Consider the following 12,078-nt stretch of genomic DNA (forward strand, 5'->3'; position numbering starts at 1 on the left):
AAATAAACCGCATCATTTCCTGTGCAGCAGCACAACATAAAACAAGACTCAAAGCTTTTATAGTATGCAAATTTGCTATGTTTATTGTGTTATGCAGATTGTACAGAGTTGACAAATATTATATATTTCCCAGTGAGAAACCACAAGAATAACAAAGTGTCCTATTCAAAATTTGAATGAGACAGAAATTTTAATCTTATATTTGTGAAAGTAAAGTAAATGCTTGTGACATGAAACTAATATCAGAGACGTTTATGGAGTGATGGTGACAGGATCTGCAAAAGAGTGGAAAACAAAGGTATGGTAAGATTGTTGCCATATTCAGTGTGTATCTTGCATTTCTCCACACCCCGACACAAAAACTCTTTATGGCTAGATTGGCTGTTTGCACTGACAGAGCTAAACAGGTACTTACAATCACAAACGTAAGACACCTCCAGGTACTTGTACGTGCCAAAGCAGGGGTCTCCAAACACTGAGTTGCTGGCGCTGATAGTACAGCTATTTTTCCCGTTACACCTGTAAACGTAGAATGGCATGACTGAAAAGGGCCATTGAGTCACTGATCCCATGGAATACATTACTAAATATGGGCAACATCTAGAATTATTTTCTTTTTTTTAATCCTCGTATATAAAACCTCCACCATCGTGGTTCATTCTTTGCCTTATTTCCTTCCGAAGTGAACAAGGGAACTTGTTTATGCTTCACTCACTGACCTCTCAGCGACTTTGGGAGTGGGGTTTGAGCAGTACACATTTTGAATCTGAGAGTCAGGCCGCCTGAAAGAGCAGGTGGTCTTGTCAAGGCGTCCGTAGTAAGCTCCGTAGACCAATATTACCTGCCCAACATCTATGCCAAAGAAGAGGAAAGAGGCACGGAATGAAAAGTAGCTCATTTGTAGGTTCGTCACATTGTTCCAACACAAATACAAAAAAACATAATCTTACCACAGTACAAATGTGCCAAAGAACCCTCACAGGTCACTGTTTGAACTGTTAGAAAAAACCCAACAAAAATAAACATCAATCACATCACACAGACTGGTTAGCAGACTCATGCAGACATGTGACTGACTTGCTGGGAAGCAGGTGTAGTTGGTCTCCAGGTATTTGAAGATGCCGACGCAGGGATCCGAGGTACGAACGACATTTGTGTTTATCTCGCACACCTTCCTGCCATCACACCTTTAGGAATAACAGTGAGTGTTATGTACGTAGTGTATATAACATAAAATATATAGAAAAATACCTGAAGACTCACTGGCAGCACTAAAATATAATACCTTCTCTTAAGGATATCCACGGTGCCGTTTTGAGAGCACTGTGTATTTTGAAGCTGATTCTGAGGCCTGCCCTCACTGCAGGTCTCACGGTCTTTACGTCCGTACAGTGCAGCCTGCACTATGATCGCTCCATTATCTGTTAAACACCAAGGAATGTCTTTTTGCACCCGAGTACAACTATACTGTATACTTTGTCCTTAAGCCAAGATTATATGCTCAGCCAAAACTGTAAAGCACTTTTCACAGCTTTATGAGCTTTCAACACATTTCTGGAAAAAATGTTACTAAGGCAGTATTTTTAACCTGACATCTTTATCATGTTATAACATTAACATTTTCAGGGTTATTTAAGCTGATGTTTAATGTACAAAACTACAATGCTGGTTGATGAAAAATATTTATGCTTTAAAAATCAAGATGTGCTGTTTGTTGTGGATGCTGACACACAGTCTTGGATATTTTACACATACCACAGCTTAAGTGCTGGACATTGATTCCATCATCACAGGTCACTGCTGTCTCCGTGGAAACAACTAAAGCAATAAATATGAAAGATTAAGTATATAGATTAAGTATATAGAGAATAAATGCTGCACTATCAGATATTTACCTGATGATGTGAGCAAACAAGCTGTTGCAAGCACTGAAAACAAACATCAGTGTCTATTTTTATTATAAAAGAAAAAATTGCACTTTTTAAAGTTTGAAAAATTTCTCTATTATTGCAGAGAAGCATACATTATTTATTAATTTTTTATAATACATAGAACATATTAACAACAATATTAGTTTCTGCAGATTTTATTAAGTAAAGTTTGTAAATTGGTAACAACAGTTTCAAATCAATCAATTCTTCCCTCATTCTTTACTCCATAGGTAGCAAACACTGTAGTTTATTCTGTAATGACTGAAATCATAAAATAAAAAAATTTACCTCCAATGCATCCTAATTTGAATATGAACCCACATAATTGTCACACTGGCAGTGAATCATTTGTATACTCACGCAGTGTGGTGCAGAGTCTGAAGGAGAGCATGGCTGTAGAAGCTCCAGTCTCGAGAGGCTTGCAGAACTGATAGTGGCTGGGACGGTTACGCTGGTATTTATCCTGCTGGCTCAAGAATTGAACAAGATCTCGATCTTGCACAACTACTGGCTCTTACTTCCTGGTGAAAAAATGTGAACATGAGACCAACTCGCATTGTTGTTCAAGTGCAACAAAGGCAATGGACAATGACTTGTTGTCTTTGGGCTGTAATGATGATGATGGTAAGAACTTCACATAATCAAAGTGGTTTTTGTTTTCAAGCCCAACAATGGGCTCATTCATTATTCTTGAAAATGAATCTGTTCCGAACATATTTATTACAGCTGATTCCTGGAAGGAGTATCCATTTCCCTTCAGGTGTGGTTAGATTTCAGGCTTATGGCTTGGTGACACACTTTACTATGTTTACACGAGAGTTTAGGTTTTTAAGAGGTGGCTGTGTAAATTTGTAAAAGGTAAATGAGTCAGAACTTCAGGTGTTTAAAAGAATAGGATAAAATGTGTAAATAGGCGAATGAGGGTTGTAAAAAGCAATTTGAGTGCTCAGAGTAGAAAAGCGCTTTGTAATTAGGTCCATAATTTGTCTGACACATTTTACCTCTCTACACTACTAAAGTGGATTTTAAATCAAACAAAATATACAGCATGTTTTTAGTCCCAGTACTCCTATTTAAACATTTTAATTTATGCCTTTGAACACTTTCTGATTTTCTCACACAGGCTCAGATGGATATGTCAGGACAAATTTGCCTGTTTTTGTTTGCAACTTGAAACAGCATTTGCTTATGAAGCATCTTTGACATTAAGTAGTCACAATAACTTCAGATAGCTCTTTGAGTGGTTACAGTTTATTGTTTTAGTGAACTTCCTGCAGTAACACCTGTTACTGTATTCCTGTCTCCGCCTTCTTAAAGACCCAGAATTACCGCACATCTTGAATTACTGCAGCGAAACTGTACCAGGAAGCGTACATTAAGGATTTTGAACTATGATGTTTAAGTGTTGTCACTGCTGAGGATTCGTGGACACAGATCCTTATTTACTACGCTGCTGTTTACAGTTTAACTTTTCATCAGAACAAGCACTTCTAATTGTACTTTGCTCCTCACTGACAAAACAAGTCCAGTAAATTCACTTTTATCTTTAAGTTTAGGACAGTAATCTGTCTTAATTTATTTTGTTGTTTAGTTAGCATATGGGGAAAAGTCCTGTGGTTATCCATCCGTCCTGTTCGAATAAACCCAAAGTTCAGGAACATCTTCTTTAGATCTGTTCAGTTTTATTCATGTGGCACCACTTAAACAGTCAACAAATTTTGACTCAAATATGTTATATTGTAAGTTAAAGACCCCAAAGAGTTAATCTCAGACAAATGTTCACACAAATGTGAATTACATTCACTTCATTAATGAAGTGAATGCAGTTCAGTAATCAAAGGTGTTTGGCTATAACTGACTACATGTGTATACTGTATCATAAGTGGACAGACATGGATGCAAACCACACCTTAACCATTTGGCTGAGGCAAAACTACCACAAGGCAGTGATTCTAACTAAAAGGTACTCTGGATATTATTAAATGTGAACATATTGTTAAATATGACATTTTTTGTTTGTCAGGTGTCCTGTTTGAAGAAAACACTTGGTAGCCACTTGAATGAATGTAAATAAACACATTTACATGAGGGCAACCTGATTTCAAGGAAATAAAAATGCTCAAATTTTTTATACATTTTTAGACATGAGTTTAAACGGCTGCCATTTTCTTTCTGAGTATTTATTACACGGCGTGCTGCGAGGAAAAGCCTGTTCTAACGTTTGAGTCTAAGGATTATTGTGAGCACCTAACAGCTCTTATTTTCTCTTGAAACTCTTTCATGTGATTCTTGTGTTGGTGGTTAAAGAGGTTTGTCCTGTTTGAGTGGTGGTGGGGACCAGTTTGTGGCATAATTTGGATAGTACAGTTTTCTGGGGCGTGTCAGACTTTTCATAACCAAACCATGTCCATGCAACAGGGGGAGCCCCTCGTTTAACAATAAGGTCCTCGATTTCTTTTGACTGCTCCTTCTGTTTGGAGCTAGCTGGTTCTGCCTCATCCTTGCTGGCCATGCTGGTATTCTCTGTGCCTTCATCTGCGTGGTGACTGTAAGCGCCATTTATAGTTACTTGATGTTTTTATTTGAGGTCATTTGTTTGATGCATATTCTGAAATTTTATGTTTGAGAATAATGTATATCATTTCAGTTTATTTTGAATAGTCTCAACAGAAACTTGAGCTTTATTGTGAAAGGTTTATGTGGAAAATAAACAACACAATGGTTTTACCAGGGGCGATTCTAGGATCAGAGCTTTGGGCGTGCTGAGCACCCAGAGAGTGTGCTTTTGGAAAACATTTAAAGCTGCTGTACAGAATCTTTGAAACAAGCTAGCTTAAAACATTTTTAGAATATAAACAGAGCACCCTGCTTCTCTTTACAGCTCCTCACTCCACCAGGGCACCGTTCGGCACTTTCTGATAGTGTGCAAATGTGATGTATGTACTGCGGCAGTCATACAGACAACTGGATGGTCCAAAAGTTAGCCGACCTATTACTGGCTGAGGTTTTAGTAGAGTTGTGGCTGAACCACATAAAAATATATAATTAATTTTAATCTCCCCGATCAATTATAATGTTATGTTGGAATGTTGTTAAAGAGGGTCAAAAATGTTTCAACCCAGTTTGTTTAGCAGATTCTGTATAGCAGCTTTAATATAGGGAGAACACAACTTCCTGATTGTGTGAGTAAAATCAGGTTTTTTCTCTTTGTCAGTTTAACACTTTCTGTTTTTGCCTGTCACTGTTCCCTGTCTGTTTTCTTACCTGGTTCTTCCTGACCTTGTACTTTCTCCTCACGTTCCCCTCTTTCCTCTCTCCTTCTTTGGACTGACAATCATACACAAATAGATTGTATTCAATTAGATGAAAAATTACATTAATAGGAAAAAATAGTATTAAGATCACTAACAAAAAGTCATCTCTCAGTGTACTTTCAACCAAAAGGCAAATAACCAAACCACATGAACATCTAATAAAAGATAAATATTGAAACACTCATCCAACATTATTCTTGATTGACGGATCATTTGATTTTCCACTTTTACCTGGATGTGGCTCCTTTTTTAGAAAAAACTTCCTTATATCCATTATTAACCTGGCTATCTCTTTGTACACAAACACAAACACACACACAACAGACGTTATAAGGTTAATGGGCATCCAGTCAGTTAGCTAGTTAGTATCCATTTAAAACAGGACAGTGGTAAAAACAGTAGGCTACGGACAATTTTAAGTTTTAGATTTTATATAGGCTGTATACATTTCAATGGGAGCAACAGGACGGTCAAATGTTGCTGATTTTACTACAGAGCAGGACGGATTGTAGGGTAGCAAACATTGTCGGAAAACACGTTTTCAACACTGCAGGTTACCTGGGTGTAATGTTTTCATGGTCTGACTCCTACCTAACTATATGAAGAGTAACTGGAGGTTAAATGTAGCTAGTATGTCCTGTTTTAAGCCAGGCACTTACACCTCCGCTCCACTGTGCCACCATCGCTCTAGCAGCAACGGCGCTAGAGCCAGAGTAGGGAGGAGGCGAGCTGGAACAAACCATTATGGGAGGGGGGGGGGGGGGTTATCTATACTTTTGTTGTTAAAATGTTACGTCTCAACCAAGTACTGTATGCTTTTTATATTTTTAGTAGTGTTTCACACAGCAAATATTGTCAAAAAAGTAAGAAATCTTTGGGGGTGCTTTGATTCATTTTGGGGGTGCTGAAGCACCCCCAGAAATGGGCTAAAATCGCCCCTGGTTTGAAACGTTTTCCTTTTCTAATTGTATAGAGACCCCTGGTGGCTTTGGAGGGAATAAATTTCTTAGATGGTAAACTGAGATGCAAACGCCAAGTCCTGGATATTGTTGTAAAAACTAATAAGTAAACATTTGATTCTTATAGTACCAGACCTACATACTGTAATTTATGTTGCACACGCAAAAGCAAAAGTATGTTACCAAAATAGGGGGAAAAAAAGAGAAAGGTGTCTTGAGTTCTTTAAATACTTTTTCAGCTGTGTGAAACCATGAAAGGTACTTCCCATGGGAACAATTTGGACATGCAATGCATCTGATCATCCTTTCTGAGCAGTACACTTTCAAATCGTAACTATTTTTATTGTTACCGCACTACTGCGACTATTACACTTTCATTTTGTAGGAAAACCCTCAGCCTTTGAAGCTACCCTATTTTGCAGAACTTAAAATCTTGGGTTGCAGTTTCACACAGCCAAATTGCCCTCGAGTGTCTGATGCTGGCTTCCTGAGAGTTTTGATGAGTCTTGTGTGACTTTCTTGTATGTATTGTCTGTTTCAAATCCCTGCAAAAAGTTTAATGATATTCAAAACTGAGATGTAATGATTTTTTCTTTTTGAGATGTTTTTGGTGGACGTCTTACGCTTTACTGTTGCTATTAATTTCCCATCTTGAAGAAGTTGGATTTGTTCTATCCCAAACACAGCAGTTACTGTGGCCACATTCTCTATTAAATCTGGGTTGTTTTTTTTTATTCTTTAATACACTCTCAACACACTGTCACACTCAAAATCTGGTCAAAAATGTTGAGTCTGCTGTAAGAGCTACCTGTAGAACTTGTGATGAAAGTAGGTGGGATCATGAGACTTCCAATCAGTTCAAATACTTACAAATGTATAGTTGATTTATACCACTTAACAAAATCCTTTTTTTTCCTAACAGGCATTACAACTTTAGACATTTCTATGGCTGAGTGTGGCCAGCCTGGGTTCGAGTCCGACCCACGGCCCTTTGCCACATGTCTCCCTCGCTCAGCTTTCCTGCCATTTCTTGACTGTATCTGTCAATAAAAAACTTAAAAAGGCAAAGAAAAGCAAAATTGTGTTTAATTATTATTTAACGTTTAAAAGAGGATTCAGTACTTCAAATTTGTTGAAGTCAACACTTTCTCATTCCTACATAAGCACAACAGACCAAACAAAGAGCAGTGAATGCTTCCACTCTCAGTGGAGATTTCATTTAATAATTGTATTCTTTTATAATTATTACAATAATTAATAATTTAAACTTTTACTACAGACAGAAAAAAAAGAACACACAAGAATCTCACTCCTCCTTTTATTTGAGTCTGATGTGTGACTCATATCTAGTTACTCATATCTAGTTCACGGAAAGTTATCCCAGCATGAACAAAACAGCATTTTATACATGATCAGTGCACAAACAGCCAGAACAGGAGAAAGAGCAAAAACAATGGAGAGTATAAGTTACACATTATTGGCTCTGTGAAAGAGCTGACGCACATAAGTAGACTGAAGGTTCGCAGAGTGCATGGAGTGCATCTTTCCTCTGTCAGCTGCTACTGCATGTGTGAATTAAAACAAAAATAACCTGAACAACATTTTCATAGTAATAGTTCAGTATTTTAAAAAGCTCATTTAGAATCCATTAACCCTCAGAAAACACAGAAAGGTATTACAATTACAAGATGTCATCCATTCAGTTATAGCAGATTCACAGCAGAGTCAGAAATCACACACACTGTAACTGTGCCGAAAAAGAAGTTACAGTGCTGTGAAACTGAAAGAGACTACTGCACTTATTCCATTACGTTTGGGTTCGAAAGTAGAGGAGTTTGCGGAGGAAGTTAAAGGAACCGGGCATTTGTTTGTATAGGCCTTTTGCAGAGTTTTGGGAGACTTCGTTGTTAACCTAAAACAAGAAGAGTCAATAATCAGACATCACTGTGTCTAAAGCCAAAATCTCTTAAAGTCCTCAGTTATTTTTTCTGATATATTAAGAGAAGCTCACCATCATCAACATTGTGACTAAGTCAACAGTGGCAGCGTTTTCCTCAAGTATACAGTCCAGTGTCTGGACGTACCACGAGCCCGACTGGGTCTCTCGCCAAGAAACATAACCTGTATTGGTCACATGGCCAAAAAGGTATTAAGGACACATAGATCTGAAAGGCTGTTTTTGTTTGAAAGAAAAAACACGCACCTGGAAAAGTAGAGTAGGACACCAGGATGTCACTCGGCGTGGGCAGGGTGGGTCTGGCGTCTGGTTCATCGGACATGCTCAGAGAGTCGCTGCTGGATGACATTGGAATAGCATCCGTCTGGTCATCCATTCCACCAGAGGATGGTTCGACCTCATCGGGGGACACCTCGAAGCCCATGTCTCTCTCATCTTGGGGACAAACACAAGCTCATTTTTACACCTCACTTGTTCCTATTAATTTTTAAACTGTGCGTTTTCTGACAGCTACCTCCTCCACAGGCCTGGATGAAGAACAGTTTAGGTTTGCCTTGCAAAGACGGGCAATGCTGGCCATTGAGGTAGTTTGTGATGTGCTGCACTGGTACGTACTGTCCGTCCACACCGTACACGGCACCAGGAAAGCGGTTGTGATTCACCTAAGGAAAGAAATATTAGCAAAAATCGTCTTACATGTCAGTCCAGTCAGATGTAGATCACATAATGGCATTTGCCAGTTAAATATTAAAATATTAACTGTAAAAAATATTAAATCCTGTGTATTTCCAGAGTATTCCAGCTGATTATTCTGAAGGGATGCAATGTTTTTTTTAATGAACATCAGAATCAGCTCAGCATGTCTTACCTCAGTGCCATGGGACAACATGATGACCACGCAGCAGTCATACTGGGAATGATCCTTCTTCGACAAAGTCAACAGCTCATGTTTGATTTGCTGGAATGTGGAATTAACCGTTAGGTCCGCAATCTTTAATACCCCTCAACACACACAGAGGCAGAAGACCCGATTCTTACTTTTTGTCTCAGGTTCGTCCTCACTTCCACGACAAAGTTGAGTGTCTTGAATCGTCTCTCCAGCTTTTCACAGTCTATGTTGGAGCCCTTGCGATTTTTCAGCATGCTGTGAGGTTCAAACTCCATGTTGTTTATGATGAGGCAGTAACCACACGGGCTCGCGTCCATTTTATAGCCCTAAGGCACAGAGAGGCGCAGAATAAAAAGAAAACAGAAAGGGCTGTCACGTAGGGCTGGGCCATATTATACCGTTCACGGTAATACCGGTATAATGTTAGGCAACGATAGGAAAATGAAATATCGCGATAGAATGGGAGTAAAACGCGCATGCGCAGTGCCTTTGTTTTCATACGCACATGGCCGATTGTTGAGTGAAACAGATGAACCAGAATTGGTTTGTAAAAATGGTGCAACTTCCGTGATGTGGAACTGGTTTGGTGTTTGTCCGTCAGATACACAACAAAGCACATTTTTTTGCAGAACATGCAAGCGGCCGTTGTTATTGTCATATTTGTCGGACTAAGATGCTCTTAAATCTGGGAGTAATCTGGGTCCTAAACTCCGTATACTTCAGGTCAAACAACACTGCAGCATCACTGAGAGTTAAAAACTGTCTAAATTCTTTCATCTTTAATAAAACGATCAGCATTGCTGCTTTACCAGGTGTAACTATAAAGTTTAACTTCCAGGCATCCATGAAAACAAAAGTTATTACATTTAACGGAGTTAGAAGTTAGCAGGAAGCTAGCGGAAGTTAGCTCGCTAGTTTCGCTAGTTACCTAAGCATGATATTGCATGTTCTGACTGAGAGATTTCTGAAAAAAATCAAACGTACAGCTCTGCTATCACTTCCAACATAAATGAAGACAGGAAACTAAACAGCAGTGACGTTTGTAGGGTTACTGAAGTTGGGCTAGCTGGTATATAATGATGTGCTACGTGATCGCTAGCGACACAGCTATGTTAGCATAACATAAACAGTGAAGCTGAAGGACGAACACTAACACTTTTCCACTTATAAAAGTTAACGTGAAGGTTCTTCATGGTTAGAAACAAATGCAATCGCATGGCAGGATGCTGTAAACGGACCAAACTTCAGTCAGGTGAACAACTGAGATAATCCATCCACAATACGAGGTTAGTCATTACTATACTGCAACAACATGGGAATAGAGCAGCTGCCAGAGAATTCAACATTAATGAATCAATGGTACAGAAGTGGAGGAAGCAAGAAGAATGAGTTTAATAAAGTTTGATTTATCTGACTGCTTTGTTTCGCTTAATGTGCCTTATAATCCCGTGCACCTTATGGTCCGAAAAATGCGTACTGCACACTGCAGTTTAATGTTGCAAAGCACCTCTTTTTAACTTCAGTGGATATTATACATGGTTATGCTCAGGATATGTCAGCCCATTTCTACTGGAAATGCCTTTTGGTTAAACTTTCAGCAAGGAATTTGCATTTGCACTGTTACATTTTTATAAAGCTTTAATGTACATAAAAACCAGCTTCTTGTTTAAGTGAAAATAAATGGAAGGTTGTCTTTTTGCGCTAGTAATGTTGTGGAGTTGTATTTTGTCTCGCATCAATTATATCGTCGGTTATATCGTTATCGCAAATTTTCAAATATATATCGTGATAAATATTTTTGGCCATATCGCCCTGCTCTACTGTCACGTAAACATGTAAGTGTGCAGCACGGAAATGGTGCTTACTTGAAGGCTGTCACGTCTTACTCTGCCCGGTCCTGGTCTTGGCTTTCCCCCCCCAGGCGCTGTGGCACACACATTAATACACATTAAGCACAAATAAACTTACAAGACTGTTATTTAAATGGATAACATAGCTTACGAGAACTAGAAGGGATTTCTGGCTTTTCAACATCTTTTCCTGGTTTGTTACCATCCACTGGAGAGGCTGTCAAAGAAACAAAGGACACACAGATGAGTCAAATTCTTATCATCTGAAAGTGTTTGGCTCTAAAGACTCTCACATTAAATATTCCATAATGAAATACACTTACTAATTGGAAGAGGCTGGATTACAGGGCGGACAACTTGAGTGGGTGTTGCGGCTGGAGCTCCATTTTGTAGGAGCTCTGCCAAACTCTCCTGACCTGTCTCCTGAAGGCACTGCAGAAATAAGGGGAAAGCCCGACTCCCACGGGTTTCCAAGTCCTGGACTAACTGCCTGGCCTGGTTTCGTCTGGTCCCAGCGCTCTGATAATAGGAGACATAGTCTTAATTGAGTACAATTATGATATTTTTACTCCCCCTCTAAAAAAAGGAAAAGAAAACCACAGTCCCACGACCTACCTGTATCTCATCGATCATGTCCTGGGTGAAAATTCCTTTTTCCAGAAGGCCATCATAGAGTTTTGATGGATCCAAGTCTTTCACCAGGTTACTCCTGTTCCGCTGAAGAATATTCTTGTGTATTTCATCCATTGTCCATTTAATGCTAACGCTGGAGACACAGGGAAGAAAAAATCTGTAACTAAAAAATTGTTATTTTCGTTTTCGATCACGGGTTAATTCTGTGTCGTCAAAGGAGGAAAATGATCCTACTTCTTCGTAAAAGTGAAACGGGTACTTTGTTGTAGGAGTGTCGTTTACAGTTCGTATTTTTTTTGTCGGTTTCACAAGCTATTTCCTTGTTTACATCAGCGTTGCCTGTGATTGGTCCACTTACAGCGGATGAAGAAAAAAGCAAGGGTGTATTAGATTTATTTACCCCGCGTTCGCTTCCGCGCGGGTAGCGACCGATGGCCAGCTGAAGCTTAAATCGCGTTACGACGAGCATTAAACCAAACGCACAACGAAGAGAAACGTAACCTGTCGACAAAACACTCAATTTCCCGAAATGACTTTCGACACCG

General features: G+C 39.0%; 2 protein-coding genes across 6 annotated transcripts; both read right to left on the bottom strand.

The window, feature by feature from the left end:
* Window positions 1-55: 55 nt before the first annotated feature.
* On the bottom strand, window positions 56-5,943 carry LOC113013374 (L-rhamnose-binding lectin SML-like). 3 transcript variants are annotated; one of them, XM_080295368.1, is made up of 11 exons: window positions 5,804-5,943; window positions 5,196-5,258; window positions 2,292-2,452; window positions 1,896-1,928; window positions 1,756-1,818; window positions 1,286-1,421; window positions 1,078-1,187; window positions 951-995; window positions 720-852; window positions 416-519; window positions 56-275 (listed from the first exon to the last, which is right to left on the bottom strand). In XM_080295368.1, the coding sequence occupies exons 3-11, from the start codon at window positions 2,320-2,322 to the stop codon at window positions 253-255; spliced, it is 678 nt and encodes a 225-aa protein (XP_080151494.1). In that variant the 5' UTR covers window positions 2,323-2,452; window positions 5,196-5,258; window positions 5,804-5,943; the 3' UTR covers window positions 56-252. The 3 variants fall into 3 exon arrangements, with proteins under 3 accessions (XP_080151494.1, XP_080151495.1, XP_080151496.1); XM_080295369.1 differs by having other exon boundaries at window positions 5,837-5,928; XM_080295370.1 differs by lacking the exon at window positions 1,896-1,928.
* Window positions 5,944-7,508: 1,565 nt separating this feature from the next.
* On the bottom strand, window positions 7,509-12,065 carry casp9 (caspase 9, apoptosis-related cysteine peptidase). Of its 3 annotated transcripts, none has more exons than XM_026154313.2 (11): window positions 11,768-12,065; window positions 11,516-11,666; window positions 11,224-11,419; window positions 11,052-11,117; window positions 10,916-10,974; window positions 9,200-9,376; window positions 9,030-9,119; window positions 8,676-8,823; window positions 8,408-8,596; window positions 8,216-8,325; window positions 7,509-8,116 (listed from the first exon to the last, which is right to left on the bottom strand). In XM_026154313.2, the coding sequence occupies exons 2-11, from the start codon at window positions 11,645-11,647 to the stop codon at window positions 8,012-8,014; spliced, it is 1,272 nt and encodes a 423-aa protein (XP_026010098.1). In that variant the 5' UTR covers window positions 11,648-11,666; window positions 11,768-12,065; the 3' UTR covers window positions 7,509-8,011. The 3 variants fall into 3 exon arrangements, with proteins under 3 accessions (XP_026010098.1, XP_080150522.1, XP_080150521.1); XM_080294396.1 differs by having other exon boundaries at window positions 10,937-10,974; window positions 11,768-11,899; XM_080294395.1 differs by having other exon boundaries at window positions 11,516-11,891.
* Window positions 12,066-12,078: the final 13 nt, after the last annotated feature.

Source organism: Astatotilapia calliptera, chromosome 20, assembly GCF_964374335.1.
Source record: "Astatotilapia calliptera chromosome 20, fAstCal68.1, whole genome shotgun sequence".
Taxonomy (NCBI): Eukaryota; Metazoa; Chordata; class Actinopteri; order Cichliformes; family Cichlidae; genus Astatotilapia; species Astatotilapia calliptera.

Bases quoted from the DNA above. Each gene is read 5' to 3' on its own strand.
- LOC113013374 (XM_080295368.1), bottom strand. From the start codon at position 2,322: ATGCTCTCCTTCAGACTCTGCACCACACTGC. The intron at 1,819-1,895 runs GTAAATATCTGA...TTATTGCTTTAG, and splicing joins TTGTTTGCTCACATCATCAG to TTGTTTCCACGGAGACAGCA. The intron at 1,188-1,285 runs GTATTATATTTT...TTATTCCTAAAG, and splicing joins GTGGATATCCTTAAGAGAAG to GTGTGATGGCAGGAAGGTGT.
- casp9 (XM_026154313.2), bottom strand. From the start codon at position 11,647: ATGGATGAAATACACAAGAATATTCTTCAGCGGAACAGGAGTAACCTG. The intron at 10,975-11,051 runs GTAAGCTATGTT...TGTGTGCCACAG, and splicing joins AGAAATCCCTTCTAGTTCTC to CGCCTGGGGGGGGAAAGCCA. The intron at 9,377-10,915 runs GTAAGCACCATT...TCTGTGCCTTAG, and splicing joins TAAGACGTGACAGCCTTCAA to GGCTATAAAATGGACGCGAG.